The sequence below is a fragment of the Lethenteron reissneri genome, chromosome 21 (assembly GCF_015708825.2).
Source record: "Lethenteron reissneri isolate LAM-NWPU_2019-01 chromosome 21, ASM1570882v1, whole genome shotgun sequence".
Classification (NCBI taxonomy): domain Eukaryota; kingdom Metazoa; phylum Chordata; class Hyperoartia; order Petromyzontiformes; family Petromyzontidae; genus Lethenteron; species Lethenteron reissneri.
In genome coordinates, this window is record NC_083799.1 from 22,032,405 (window position 1) to 22,049,056 (window position 16,652).

General features: G+C 39.2%; 1 protein-coding gene across 1 annotated transcript in view; it reads left to right on the top strand.

Moving 5' to 3' along the window:
* The first annotated feature begins 6,243 nt into the window (after positions 1-6,243).
* LOC133344958 (amyloid beta A4 precursor protein-binding family B member 1-interacting protein-like) overlaps positions 6,244-16,652 on the top strand; it is a 41,799-nt gene continuing 31,390 nt past the window's right edge. Inside the window, exons 1-3 of the mRNA XM_061555287.1 lie at positions 6,244-6,521; positions 15,450-15,566; positions 16,021-16,105. Coding sequence (XP_061411271.1) covers positions 15,462-15,566; positions 16,021-16,105 — 190 coding nt within the window. The 5' untranslated portion in view covers positions 6,244-6,521; positions 15,450-15,461. The remainder of the gene's footprint in view (positions 6,522-15,449; positions 15,567-16,020; positions 16,106-16,652) is intronic.

Genomic DNA, 16,652 nt, shown 5'->3' on the forward strand with positions numbered 1-16,652 from the left:
ATGCATATATTATCAGAGTATGTTTTATGTTTGCATTCTGACCACAAGTATTGTGGTTAATGCAGACATGATTCCTTGTCAAAGGTTTCAGTTGTGTTTTAACATCTTAACACCTGTTTTGTTGCCAGAAAAATGGGGAAACCCTATTCTCATAATAAACTACATTTATAAAGTGCCTGTCTACAAGGTACTTAAAGCGCTGTGTGGCTTAAGTGTGTTTAAGACAAAGTCGCATGCAACATCATTTACATTAAAAATTTCCAGTTACATTTTCAAGCCAAAACCATGTATCCCCCTCCCCACTGCGCCCCCCACCCATAATGTAATTTTGATTCTGAACTCCGATGTAATTTAATCACCTCAATGCATGTATCTGGAGCATAAGATTTGATTTTACTCGATGAATACTCGCTGCACCACCATCACACGCGTGTTTCATGAGGCTTGAACACCAGTGACGATTGTCTGAACCGGTCCTGGGCCTCCCCGAGATAGACTCAGCCTCAAATGAGGACCTGATGTGGTGTTTAAACATCGCCACTGGGGAAACAAAGGCGGTCGGGCATGGTTCTGGTCACCCACCCCCTCGTATGTCGTGTCGGCCTTCATACGTGCTCGCTAACAACACTTGCACCAACAGTCTGTTAATGCTAAAGGGGAGATCTTTGTCTTTTGAGACAAGTTGTCCTGAGGAATATGTTGTCTGTGCTGCCCTCCTGTGTTGGATAACGGGAAAGATCACCCCGACGCAGAAACACGGCACTGCTCTTATACCGCATTGTACACAATAGATTAGTTGACTTTTGGTGGTTCCAACACTTTTAACGAGCAAAAACATGTTAGATAATCTCTATAAGTATATGTACATTCATGGGGTGTTTATTCCTGCAAGCATTAACACGTTACCTTTACTTATAGGATGGCATTTTAATAGGTATGTAAAATGCCCATACACCTCAAAATTGCCTTGCAAATTGTAATCGTAGATTGTGGTGAGCACCAAAATTGTAAAGTGTAACAAATACAGCAAAGTTCACACTGGGACTGCTGTAACAATTGCTGCAATTTCTATGGTGAAGCCACATTGGCAGCGGTGCACAAGCACAACAATTAACAACAACTTATCGATTAAAATGTCCATTACAAAAGAGTGTTGAAAGTAGCCAAATTCCAATTACAGTAGTCGTATTTTTGGGTGTTTAATTGGTATTAATTAAATGTAATGCTTTTTTTAGATTATCAGCTTAGACTTTTATTTTTATTCTTGCGTCAAATTATAATGTGTGTATTATTGCCATAGCATCTTAAATTCAAGTGTATTATATTTAAGATGTGTTTTAGCTAAACAGTCTCCAAAGTATTCTTGGTTCTTTCGGTAAAGTCGAAAGTCTCCAAAGTATTTTAACGAAATCATACATTACATGCCTTATGAAAGTGTTGTTGGTTTGCCTGACTCCCAAACATCTGTTGATGATAACACGTATTTTCTCTTACATCAGCCTTTTAAAACAAAATTCCCATGTTTTCATTGTCCCATGTACATTGGACGCCATAACTTTGGGCAATTTAAAGAAAATAAAACCTAAAAAAGCGTCAGTTGGCTCTAAAATCTGATTCACGTATTCGTGATACGTGAAGTGATCTTGAAAAAAATATTTAGCCACAAATATAATAAGACAGTGCACGCTAGCTTTATTGAAACACTTGACAATTCGCTTTGAATGCATATTTTATTACGTCATCGCGACAAATACGTTGGCAAAATTCACTTATTTAATTATATTAATTTGCTTAAATCCCCCTGCTCTCATAAAATCCCGTATTATATGTGTAGTGACATCGCGGGATGTCACTGTGTGATGCCAGCCCTAGAGAGGCACGGCGTGCGATGTAGCGACATCGCGGGCACCACTTGGATGTGGGTGCAGTACCGGCCCTAGAGGGGCTCGGTGAGCGCTGATCGATAGCGCTGGATGGCATCACGCTCTGCGTGCAGTGCCGGCCCCTACAGGATAGGGTGCGGGAGTTCCGGCAATGGAAATGGGGTTACTAAGGGCCGTGGCACTCTGGTTGACCCCAGAGGACACGTGACCGGTTAAGTCTACACAGGGCCCCCAAGTGGTGGCTCGGGGTGATCACGTGTCAGGGTCTAGATCCTGCTCGAGGATTCTGGAAGGTTGTCGTGGCTAAGGTCGGAGCCAGCCACGCCACAGAGGATATAAGCCGGGTCCCCCAGAGGGACTAGCTGCTGTTGTTCATCATGAAGAAATCTACGTTCTACGTCCTACAGAGTCTCCAACACGTGGACCTGGACCCAAGCTGTGGTCCTGGTCCGTTGTAGCTAGTTACGGTGTAATTAGTGTAGTTAGCCTGGTGGTCACCACCATAGGTTGTTATTCTGTTAAGGGGCAGTTACCCCGTGTCTTGGTGTTAATAAATGTGTTGCCTCCAAAGAGTACGTCTGTGACTCAGTTGAACTCACTACATCAGCATCATGAGCATTTGTGTTGTTATCACGGTTTATCAAGCTACCCCTTCGTTTAAGCTTTTAATACGACTGGCGTATGAAACTTGATAATAACCATGCAAAAATAGGTCCCGTTTTGTGTTATTTTATTGAATCCAACAAGACAGACCAAAAAAGCACCCACCAAAGATGTACATATGCAATTCCTGTGTTTAGTTTGTCGTCCTTTTACCGCGCCTCCGATTAGCACGGCTGGCTACGTACGGTGCGAAAGAAGTTAAACGTACAACACATACATACAAGGTGATACGATGATATTAACTGCGCCTGCAGGTGGCGTGCATGAACCGCATTCTCGCCTGAACGAACTGCAATTGACCACCCCGTCCTACCACCTGCATATCCGCCCAGCTTTTTGTAAATAGTAAATCGTGTGCCTTTGTAAGGTGAAACTCCACCACAATCTTCAGTGTGACATAACTTGCATAGAATATCAGTGCACACGATGAATACGTATCCAATGGAGTTTCACTTTCGTTAACGTATAACGTTGACAACTTACTAACGATAGTAATCATAATGAATGCATTAACCATAATTCAATCTACATAAGTCACCAAACATTCATTCGTATTAAAATAATAGTGTATATATTACAGTTGTAACTATTCCATTCTTACGTATGGCATGATGTTCAGGCGCTAATGCCAATATCCTAGGTCTGCTAGACATGAGGGGGCTTCAGAATAGAGTCCCTCTGTGGTGTGTTGTGGTCCATAGTTTGGGGTGCATGGCCACAATCGGACCGTGGCTTGACCTTATGCTGTTTTATCCCCAACCGAAAACACGATTTGAACAATAAAAATGGCCGAGATATTTCTATAGACGACCACAACTTTAAATTTGTGAGCATGAGATGAGCGAAATTTCACCGCATTTCTTGCGACCCCATCCTCCGATTAAATGTTCCCATTTTGGGGTAGCGACCTCCTGTTTGGCAATGCTGCTCTATGGACTTGCACCCTGCCAACCACTCCTGCCTTGTCTCACTCTACTCCTGTCCGTGCACTCTCTGTTCCAGCAACCAATGCTTTCTCTCAAAGCACCGAGTAAACATTCTTCGCACAATGGGAGTTGACTCATTCTCCGTCTACCCTCCGTCTGGAACTCTCTTCCCCCGGCCGTCCGTGCTGTCGATTCCCTGCCACCGTTTTGGCCTATGACTGACAACACACATATGCCCACTGTCTCTGTACAGCAGCTCAAGATTCTGTTACATTTACATTCGTTGTGAACAAGACCAAGTGACTTGGCATTGGAGAGCAAAGTGTTTCTAAACTCGGCTAGATTACATAGATTGTAATGTTAAATCGAAGTATTTGGGTTCATTTGTATATTGGATTTATATGTAGTTCATGAATTGTCGATGAAGTAGAACACATTTGCGTGGAGGAGGTAATTGGTTATTTGTTTTTTTATGGAGTCGCTTGAAAGAGTTTATTTGTTAGTCACGAGAAAACGTATACAGAAATTAAAATATATAGGGCACACCGGATTCTCAGAAGCACATTTACCATACCTCAGCTCTTTGTATTTGAGGTGGGAATGTTTTCTTCCACATATAACATTTAGCTACGGGTGTTATCTGTTTCCCTACAAGGTTTGTGTTGTTCTCGTTGAATGCTGTAATCAAAATAGTTTAGAAGAATAGGGAAAAAACTGCAGTTTATATGCTACTCAACAATTTTGTTTACAAATTTAATAACGGGTATAGCTTTTCTCCTAAATTCCTTAACGCATTGGAATAGTTGTTTTTGTCCATGTAAAAATGACAAAATGCAGCTGTTGTTACATTGTACATTGGTAAACAGAGCACACGTGCACATTCTTACGTACTTTTGCTTTACTTCTGTCTTCCATTATCAACACCACCAGTCATGATGCACTTCCTGTTTGTTCTCCTCCCTGTGTTTACAACCCTTCTTCCATCCATACATCACTCGAGGCCCTCTCTAATTGATTCGTTTTTTTGCGATTAAATACATGAAAGCTTGCGTCTCAGTCTCCCTCTCCCTATGCACTGTACCGTTTATCATTCTTTCACTGAACCTATGCACGGTACCCTTTATCATTATCTAAATCAACCAGTGGTGGATGCAGGGGAGGGGGGCATGGGGGTGGTAATAGCCTGCACCTTGAAGCCCCTTCAATTTGTATTTTATTGTCTTTATATTCACCATTATAAATATATTCGTTATGTTTGAATTAGTATTAAATAAAACTTTGTTTTTTATTTACCAAGTAAGACCCACTGAGATATATAGCTATTTTTTCAAGAGACGTGGCCACAAATGATAGCCCAACGAAATGAATAATCACGTGGAAACGTATAGCAGCCGAATACTCTAAACCCACGTTGATTCTCAATGTGGAGGGAAAACCCGGACGACCCGGAGAAAAATTCACGTGACCACAAGGAGAGAGACATGCAAACTCAAACTTCCTGTGTACCAGGCGAGGTACTGTAGTTAACATCTCCCCACCGTGGCAATTTCATGACTGCCCTCCCCCTCACCTCCCCTTGGGAAGTTTCTAGTAGTTCCACCTCTGTAACCAAGTCAATTAGCACGGTTGTAAACGTACGGTGTGGAAAAAGTTCAACGAACGGTATATACCTACAACATACATCATTGTCCCTGTCCTCTCTAACATGTTCGTTCTACCCCCCCGCCCCCCACCACATAACGACGTAGTCCTATTGTTCGCAATTTTCTCTACCAACATTCCATCATCTGATTTCATCATCATTTTTTCATCCCTTTCTCAACGTCACTCCTCTACACTCTTTAGAATTAGCATTTTACCATATGCTATATACACGCGATTTTGTGTCATTACTGGGAGGAAACCACGTGTGCACATGCATAGTTATGCTAGGTCAGCACAAGTGTACAAATATCCGATGAGGTTCAATCTCCTGTCAGCAATTGTTTTTGAACCTAACAATTAATTTAGAGTGCGCACAATAAAGTGGCTCTTTGTCAGATGTGGAATGTACCTCTATGAAAACACTTGCACAGCTCCCAGGTATTTGTTATGTTTGGATGTCAGCGAAAAGGCCAAATTAAATTTGTACTGCAGGGGATTTTTTTTATATATATTTGCACGCCTTCTGTATGAGTTATTGGTACACATACATACGTGGGAGCTGGACAAATATTGTTCAGTGTGTGGGATGAGTGGTCAGTCTAATCACATTGGTGAAGTTTAATGGTGTTTTACCCAGGAGGTCGCCTTCTTAAACAAGTGCACACTCACTCGCTGCACGGCGCATCGTGCGCTCGGCTCATAGTTTGTCATGCGGCAAACACAAGTATACTGCATACGTTGTTGATTCATTTACCGGAATAAGTCATATGTCAGTGAAATTATGCTCCATCCACTGTAGTCACCGATTGACAAATTATAAGTGAATATAATCTGTAAAACCTAGATTTAAAGCGGCTTAAAAGTTACGTTTCATAAATGTTTATCAGGAGGTTTTCTTCAATTTGAGATCCTTCAGCTGCAGCATTAGAAGTGTACTAATACTGTGTCGATGACATCGTGTGTGTGCGGCGCTGTCATTGCACATAGGCGACCCTTGTGCGGTGATTGTCCCCACGTGTTGCACATTTCTGCAGCGTGCAGCCGTTGTTGTCACTCATCCAACACACTGTGCAGGCCGTGATAACAAAAAACGATTTCCTGCCCATGTTTCCTGTTTCGCGCCTGTACCAAAGCAACATTCATGATGCGTGTGCGTGCATACGAGACTGTTTTTTTCTACAGGAAGAACCTGAGCTTCGAACAAAAGTCATTGCGAGTATCTTTTAAGCCATTATTTTCAAAGGTCCTGACACAGGCTGAGGTCACGCGTTGACTGCCATAGGAATACGTTCGAACTAAAACTGATCAAGGACGCACAGCTGAGCACAAACCATACATTTCTTTTCAACTCAACGTGTTGTCATCTGTTTGTCAACTGGAAAGTCACTCAACAGAATCCCACAAGGTAGGAGAAAGCAATTTTATTGACCTTTCTTTTTACATTTTAAATCTGATTTCCCTCGTTATTTCAGATACTGTTAAAAAAATATTAGATTAGCTACTTTCAACCGTAGTATTAACGTATATATTATTTTCAACACTTCCTCCTAAAGCTAAGCTTTGCATCGTCTTGTTTTCAAGCAATATAACTGTCATGGAATATATAGAGTACTTTATTTGGATACAAACAAAAGCGTATTTTTTAGGCATTAATGCTATTCTTGTAAATGGTTATATTTTCAGGAGCTAAATGCCAATGTCGAGGTTTGTTAGCCACGAGAGGGCTTAGGGAGAGAGTTAATGTCGTAATTTTTAACGGAACAAAACGTAGCTTTAAAACTTAAGCGTATATTATGTTGTAAATTTGTATATGATTCATATAGCATTGTTGAAAGCAGTGGACTGTATTGGAAAGGTATCTAAATCAATTAATTATAATGCACAGACAAAAGTTTAATCATTTTTAAACAGGAATAAAACGTCGAACTAGATTTACTGTATTATTGGACATGCATTATAATTTATTTTTAAATGAATTTTATAAATCACGAAAATGTTGGTAAGGATATTTAGCATTATATTTACGTATGTTACTGAGTAGAATCAATGGCGGAGCCAGGATTTTCAGGTAGGGGGGCAATCCCTCCAGCAATGAAACATGCTAGAGGAGTTGCTAGTAAGTCAGGACTTGTCCCTTGCTTTTTATTCGACGCGTGTGCGGCGATGGCGCAGCCATCGATCGAGGGTCGAATTCGAACCGCGTTGTGTGATCGGCATCGCGCTCGCCGAAGATGTTTGCCTTCAGGGAAGTCGTGTTCTGTATACGCAACTGCGCACAATTCTGAGTCACTTATAACTGCTTTGCCGTTACTTATTGCCAATTATGGACTCAGACTATTGTCCTATCATCTTATAGAGTCCTTGGCACATAATAATATGCTACATAGTGACAGTGGGGGTCCCAAAATGCCGATTCATTACTAATAAGCCCCAATGATCCGATCGAAATCACGTGGCTCTGCCAGTGGGTAGAATCAATCTACGAGAAAATTTAGTATATTTCTTAAAATAATTAACATATTTCACAATTGAGTGATATTTTAATTTATTTGTAATTTAGTTGATAAGTAAACTACTAAAATGAGCTACTGTATATCATTATTTGTATAATATGCAAACAAAACAGTGAAATTATATCAAAGGTTCTTCTTAAATCATGGCCAGATATGGGAATATAACAACACTTGTTTTAGCTTTGCGTTTAGTATTTCATAATACTGTAGTGTATTTCATCTTTAAATGCAGTGCTAGTCTACAACACATTTAATTTAAATTTGCTTCAAATTATAGTTCCTTCAGATACACAGTATTAGGTAAAGGTGAAATTTAAAGATACATGTAGCTTAAATATGAAGATTAAAGAAACAACAAAATGTGACTATCCTCATTTATTTATCACACTGAGCATATACAGCACAGGATATTTTATAATAATAGCTGCATCAGTATATATACTCATGCATGACTAGCTCATGGTCTATTTTAATAAAGCCAAATTAAAATTATTCACAATTCCTGTTATATGGAGATGCACCTCCGATTAGCACGGTTGGCTACGTGCGGTGCGAAGTAAGTTCAACGTACATACATGGTGCGTTGGCAGTGGTTTACAACCACAGTTAACAAGAAAAACTCAACACATTTTTCAACAAGACTACCTTAATAAAATAGGAAAATAGTATAAGAGATCACGTTTCAGACATTCGTCATTCTTCATAGCGCTTAAGTACCTACAATTCCAGCGCGAGTGGGCTGGAGCCTCGATACAGTTTCCCTTCTCAACAGTAGTTATGACTACAGCTGGCATGACCATTCATTCCACCAACAGATGCCAAGAGTCGCTTATGGTAACAATACACAGCTACTGGGAGCTCATCTCGGCTCATTCACAGTGGAGGTCATTTAGGGTTTCTCCTGTTTTTCCCATTCGTGCCATAAAATATTCACCCAAAAGCCCGTCTGATTATTTTATTTTTATCCTATAAAAATGCAAACAATAATTATATAATAAAAAAAAAATCTAAAGCACCGGGACAGCATTTTATTACAGAGTCAAAGCAACAAGACCGAGATAAATGTTGCATTACTTCTGGTTTCACAATTGGTGTGTCCTCATCGCACAACTGGAGCCATCGTATCATATTATGCCACTGGCGCACGACAAAGCACTGTTCGGGAATTTCCCGTTTTTAACCCCGAATAGTCCAACTCATGCCGCTTAATTCCGGCACTAAGTGATACATTGCATTTCTGATACCATTCAATTATGACACCATTGTTGGTAACGAATCATCCTCTGAAATGGAGGTGGTGTTGTAACATAATAGAACTTTGATCGTTGAAGAGTTTTAGTGGAACGGGTGATGGATAAAGAGTTAATAGAAATGACTTGCTCAAATCTAAAATGTGTTTTTTCCCTCTAAGGTATAGAGGCAACATTCAAACATGAGCTAGTTGTATGTGAGAACTATTCATACAATAACCATTACAGCCTACACTTTGTTCTCATACAAGGAAATATAAAAAAATATATACTACCATGGTGAAAATGTCATGAATGTGGATACCTTTCATGTAATTTTATTCATACAAAGCACAAGCAATAGAAATGGTGGTAGCTGTGGCGCAGTGGTCAGCATGATCTTCTCCGAACCCAGTAACCTGGGTTTGATTCCTGGTCACGGTGAACCACAGTGGTGAGTGATATCACAGCTGGTCCTGAGTCCCTCCACTTCAAAAAGCTGCACTGACCAGCATGGCAACTTATGGTCAAAAAGCCTCCTGATTAACACGACTTTAATCTAATAGTATTGGGTTGTCCAGATGTCTTGTGGCCCCCAATTAATTTATCCCTAACATATTTACATTGCATATTAATTTCTGTTTTAAATAAACATTTCTTGATTGTTTCAGATGACTGATACGATGATATTTAATAAAATGATTGTGTAATTTTTATGTTGCTTACATTATATTAAACACTTATTGGTATATAACAATACAAAGTATATTCTTGGTTCTTTCGGTAAAGTCATGTAGAAGGGAAATAATAAAATAATAAAAATGTAACAATAAAATGTATTGCTGTGGTTTTCACACCTGATGATGATTGCTTGTGTTGCAATCGAAACGTCGTAAGAATTTTATTGTTGAATTTTTATTATTTTATTATTTTCCTTCTATGTGACTTTACCGAAAGAACCAAGAATATGAATCCCTGCAGTCACGAAAGCTTTAAATCGAAATAAAACAATATAAAGTTTGAGAGAAATAAATGGGGGTCACAATACATCTGGACCATGTTGTAAATTAACACAAGATATGTAAATAATTATGTTTACTATATTATAAAATAGTAACAACATACTGATAATAAGAATAAATATCAGTCCATTGTCAATTCACTGCTGATAAATCCATCAACGTGTCGTGTTAGTTACAGAGGTCGTGTAACTACACTTCACCACACTGGTGAGTGGCGCAGATATGTAAAGCCGAGCTCCAGGAGCAGTTTAGATATTAGTTGCTGCTGATGGTAGCCGTGCTGTGGAATCCACCACTCTACCAATAATAAAATACAGCAATGCCAATTGTTTACCCAATAAAGGATTAATGAGTCTCAAGGCTAAAGAGGGTCCTGCATTGAAATTGTTTGCCAATACCATGAATGAGTGGCATGTGGGAGGCAAATGGAGTACCTGGAGAAACCCCACACGTAAAATGGGTTGACACTCAGAGCTGCGATTTCCTGGCAACACCCCTACCACACCAGGCAAGCCCTGGTGGCCACCGATATAAAAGCTAACCAAGACAGGGTTAACCCTCCTTAGCTTCTGACATCGAACAAGATCGGGTGGATTTGTAGATAATTTCTCATACATATTCTAAATATTTTCTCCGTAAAATATCGTCGTTGAAAGACCAAATCCTCTTCATGTAGCATTTAATGAAAGCATTTAGAATTTGTTGTGGTATGTCTCAGAGAATGCGTAGAATACCATGAGTATGAATTGAATACAATACGGCATCTTATAAATATTTCAATTGACCACGTGCTGTACATTCCAGAACAATCGTTCCCTTTTATGAATAACTGCAATGCATATCTGCTACCCGTTAACTTTGTGTATGCTTCGATATGTACACAGCTGTTGCTTGCTACAGCAAATAGTGACAGCCAAACATTTTCTGTTGGGAACATTTGCGAACCCACAAAGGGCAGATTGTTGCTAGGGATATGAAATGCTACTCTAACATGCAATGTTATTCTCACGCTACAATTAGGGTGTGGTATGTTTTTATAATATATTTTATAAATACAGTACAGTAATGCATGTGTTTGTAATGAAAATATGAATAGTTTAATGAATGTACAAATATTACAATTTGACCACAATCTCACGAGACTGGCTACTAGATCTTAGCTCTTCAAATTATATATTGCTTGGAAAGAATTGGCTGTGCCCACATTTATCTTGAGTTAATTGATATGTTCCATATAATTTATCATAATTGTGGGTTGCAGCTTCAATTGTATTTATTGATATAAGATATTTATTTTACTGTGCAAAAAACTAAAAGAGCATCTGCTCTCTGTGTTATCTTTCAACCCAGACACTCAGGTGCTGCCAATATTTTACGTTAAAACTCAACAGGATCCAGTACCCACAATCCATTTGTATTCCTGTGAGTGCACTCAGTATCATTCTCTTCATGGTGAAATCTGTGTTGGTGCAGGTCTAAATGTAAAGGAGCACAGTCTATATGTGTAATAAGACAGAAGTACTTTTAACCATTTATTAGTTTATTGCAGGATGAGGAACTCCCAATTTCCATGTCAGTATGGGAGAGTGTTTGACCATACTTCACCATCTTGTTCAGTGTGGGTTTTTGAAGGGGGTACCCAGGACTGATTAAGGTTTCACTCACCACTAATGTTAGCTGTGGCCGGGAACCAAACTCAAGTGAGCAGGTTCATAGCACAGCGTACTAACCACCGCATCACTAATCTACCCCCATTTTTCTAATCTTATAAATGGAGGCGATCGCCAGGTGGCTCCTCGGACGTCAGGGGACTGAGCTGGCACCGTTGAGATGCTGGGTTTGAGTCCAGGCAGCCTTCCACGATTAAAGTGGGTTCTGAAGGTTGATGGTTTGTTTTAGTGTATTCACCAGTGGCGGCTGGTGATATTTATTTTTGGGGGGCGCATTTTTTTTATTTTATTGAGGGGGGCAAATAAATATAAAGCAGTACCAAAAACCATTTTCACTACTTGAATATAAATTTTGATGATCTTTATTTACATTTCAGACCAAAAGAAGTACCAAAAAGCATGTTTCCTACTTGAACATAAATGTTTCTCTTTTATATACATTTCAGACCAAAGTACCAAAAAGCATGTTTCCTACTTGAACATAAATGTTTCTCTTTTATATACATTTCAGACCAAAGTACCAAAAAGCATGTTTCCTACTTGAACATAAAAACGTTAGTTTCATGCTATTATCAATATGGCTGCGGCTACTTTCATGACGTTTGCATTTGTCAGAGAGATGTTTGAGGTCTCTTACCCCCGTCGTTGTCCACAAAACTTCAGTGCCGACACTTTGAAATAAAAGACAGGGAAAACAAAAAAGAAAATTGCTAACATCACATCCAGCCAGCCACCTCCGTTTCTCATAACAAGCGCGGGTGAAGCTTCGTGTGTAGCTTCGTCCTCTGTCACTGGCCTGCTGCTGGATTTGTAAATCGGGTTGGTCCGGTCCGAGATCCTTTATCTTTTTTATTTCTTCCAGCGAAAGTCTTGTGAAAGGGTTTTTTTGTAAATAAATTACAGAATTTGGATGAACTGCTGCCATTGTTTACACAAAAATTTGATCAGCCTAGCAAGTGTCAAAGTGGTGTCGCCTGCGCACTCGCAGTAGTGGCCCAGAGCGTAAATTTGAATGACAGGTGACGAGAACCAATCAGATTGGATAAAATAACATGTATCCAATTCTGATTGGCCAGGGACGCAACGACTTTCGCCCCGAGGAGAATCTTAAAGAAACCAATTAGAGACCAGCTTCAGGTCACATGCTGTCCGAAAATTTAAAGTCTCACATAGACATCCATTTGTCCGGCGCCCCGCATGAAACACATTGAAAAACATAGAAAATAGTTGACCGATTAAAGCCAGTTTTTATTAAATGCTGATGCTTTTCTTACTACCAGCCGGCACATCGTATGAAAAAAATATTTTATTTATGTATTTTTATATAAATTTTGTATATGTATATTTCTTGAATATTGATGGGGGCGGCGCCCCTGCGCCCTCTATTGACGAGCCCCCACTGGTATTCACCAATAGCTGCATAAAAATACATCACACTCTGTTAAATGTGCCTTTTGCAACCGAGTTTGCTATATTCCAGCTATGTGACGTTTCATACAATTTGCACTCTATGGGTTTTTTGCTGGCATGTGACAATCTCACATTAGAGCTTGTGTGAGAATGTACCTCTTAATGTGAAGGTTAATTAGGCCACTTGAATGATCACTTGGGAGGAGTCCTGTGGAACAAAAAAAGTATCTATTTTGCAGGCTGGTACATTGAGCGCACTGCTCTGAGATTTCCATGTGGATTCTTCATCAAATAACACAATTGGAATGTATTTTTTGGAAAATAACAATTAAAAAAAAACGTCAAGTGATAACATCAGGCTCAATGTGTCTGCTTGTATTGGGGAATTTACTTCTGTTGCCACACACCCGTGTGTGTGTGTGTTTATGCTCATCTCCAGCACCCCTCTGATTCGCATGAACACCACAAGTGCTCTACATGTAGTACGTCTGGAGTCTAACATAGTATTGACTAGGCATGTAACAAGTCATCCTTCACGACTCCCTGTCCCCCTCCTCCCCCCATCAGAGATTAAATTCATGAATTTTCAGAGTTTGATTCAAGATTTAGCTTTAGGTGTGTGTGTGTTTTTACGATATTTTCCGTATTTGTTTTGTGGATTGTTAAATAGTTTTGTTCTGTCTCGTTAATTGCCAAACCCTAAATGTATTCAAGACAATTATGAATAATACAAATTGACCCCATGATTTTATGTATAATTTTATGCCGTTCACCGGATAACGTTTGAACTGATTATACCAGGGTTTCCAATCAAAGTGAAAATATTTGAACACAGCTGGCTAATATGAGCGGAGGCTTGGGGCAGCTTGGTGTGGGGAACTGCCGTCGTTGTCACCTGGGATCGGGCCGTCTCCATCGTCTGCAAATTGTCTGGAGCTTGGAAGCTAGATTGTCTCCGAGTAGGGTTGTATTTCATCACTCGATTGTATGGAGTCACTCGTGTTACGTGTTGAGTTGTTATTGGACTTTATTCTTAATAAATAGACGGAAGACAAGACGGCGTCTCTGAGAGCTACATTACACATGGATGCATTTTCGATGATACAATATAGTTATGACGCATTAGTGTAATTTTGAAATGCATATACTGAGCATGATATGTGAATTACACAATGTAATTACTGCATAGATACCTTGTAGTATTGTAAAATATATTTACAGAATCGTGTCAGCCATGAGCTTCATTATTAATTACATTAATTATTTACAATACCATATTACTTCTTTTTCATACACTATACTCTACGTAAAAATGACCACACTGTATAGATGCAAATTTCGTACATTTAAAAATGTAGGTCATATGGGCTTACAAAAGGTTGCTCATGAAAAATAAAACGAGAACTCATTGCATTGGTTTAAAATCCCCTGGGTATTGTGAGTCTATATATACGTATCCTCATGTTCCTGTTTTTGAGAAGCCAACAGTCACAGCCTCCCTGCCCCCACACTCATAACCTCGCCCTTTGCATGGCTTCTGTGTTCTTTGTGTGACAGGAAACCTCTATGCACTAGACCGGCCAAGCTCGATTTTCACATTTTCAAAGGGGGATGCGTGAGGTTTGCTACCATTGCCAAAAGCCTGGTGTATTTGACGTGGGTAATAAGCATTCAGATTCCAATGCTGAGTTTTGTGAGGAGCGCAAACATAAATGATGACGTTGAATGTCGAATGCTTGTGTCCACGTGATAAGGTGCTATTGCACTGCAGAATAGGCATTATGAACATTCGCATTGCAAAAGGTGTTTGCATACTTCACATACATGAACTCAACTTGAAAGGAACATAGATGTTTGTCAACGTTTCAAAGCATTGCCCTGTCACTGCCACCTTGCTATACCGTACAGTATATGGGTTTGAAATGTTATTTACACGCGGTATTTCTTGAAAATTGCAATACAATAAAATAAATCCAAGTAAAAATGTTGTGAGCGTTTGTGACGAAAAATGTATGTTTAAGTTCATTTGATTTTGTTTAACCAGGTGAGAACTCAACAGACAAGGATAGCCTCCTTTTCAAGAGTGGCCTGGGTAACCAAAATTACCAAAACAATAACATAAACACGAGCACAACAATGAACCAAATAATAATAATCAGAGCAGAGACAGAGCAAAGACAACTGCGTTATGGAAGAAATAATCAGAATAATAATCTTTCTTTATCCTGGAGAAACTCGATGAGCTATGAAGATGTTTTCGCAGGTGTCCAGTAATCACAGATGTCCAGTAGAACAAACAAAAAACAGGGCTAACAAAAAAATATATATTAGATTATGTAAATTTACTGTCGCGAAGGTTGGCTCAGACAAATAATTTTTAACAACCATTCCATAGTAAAAATGCAGCTAGAAAAAGACAAGTTGCATACATTTGCATAAATCGTAAGTCATATGTGCCCTGACCAAGTACGTTTTGTTTTTCTCAACAGATTAATACAGAGATGGATGAATCCGAAAATGAAATTTTGGAGGCGTGTGAAGAAGGCGCCAATGAATTTGATCAAATGTTTGGTGATTTTCTTGGAGAGCTTGAAGAGCTCACTAAAGTAAGACCGTTTGTAAATTCACAGCATATATCAATTGTACGTAATTATTGTCCCTTTGTCCCGTTGGTTATTTGTGGTGTTAACTCAAACATTAGAAATAAGCCAGTTGCACATTGGAAGGCTTTATTGTCACGTCAGTCTGGAAAACGGCTGCCCAGTGGCCATATTTAAAATAATTCCTTCTATGATTGCTCTAGAAGTCATATACTGTCCGTGAACTCAATATATTATATATGAAGATAGCATATATGCTATCAATGCACATAGCAAAACATCTTAGAACTACAGTGCGGAACAGAAATACTCAGGACTGTAGTAATGCTGGTGTGTTTTTTTTCGTGCCAAATTAATACAGCATATTACAGTGGGGGGCACGATACACAACTGCAGAATAGATTTCTGTATTTTTAAAATGACCAAGGTAATCTTAACATGTTCATTGCTTTCTCCACAGGACATTGACAGAGGAATTGCATCTGACACAACCATTAGCCAGCCTGCTGCCAAGCTCAATGAGTGGCCCACCATTAACTTAGATGGTATGATTTACACCAGATACATATTCAATGTCGATATAAACATTTGTTAACCAGATCTATGCATTAATCATCAAATATTGTTTTAATATATATAAACGAATAAGCATCATTACTGCAAAAGAGTTTACACTATGGGGACCTCATTTGCCAGTAAAAATATGCGCCTTTTGGCGTCATCTGGTCCAACCCATATGAGACTAGGCTCGAAGGAAAGCTGTCTCGGGTGTGGACCAATCAACTTCAGGGACAGTGCACATTATCAGAGTTATGTTCTTTTGTTTGTATTATGACTGCAGGTATTGCGGTCTATGCAAACATGACTCCTTGCAAAAAGGTGTCAGTTTTGTTGCCAGATAGAAGGGTAAAGAACCAATTATGCAAAAGAGTTATTTTTCTATTTACTTTTTGTTTACATCTTCCTTCCAATACAGGATAGATACCTTTTTCAGTACTGTGCATTAACTATACAAAGGGTGGAAAACAGCACAATGTTTGTGTTCACACGCTTGTTAAAAAAACGTTAAATTACAATGGCAGTTATGGTATA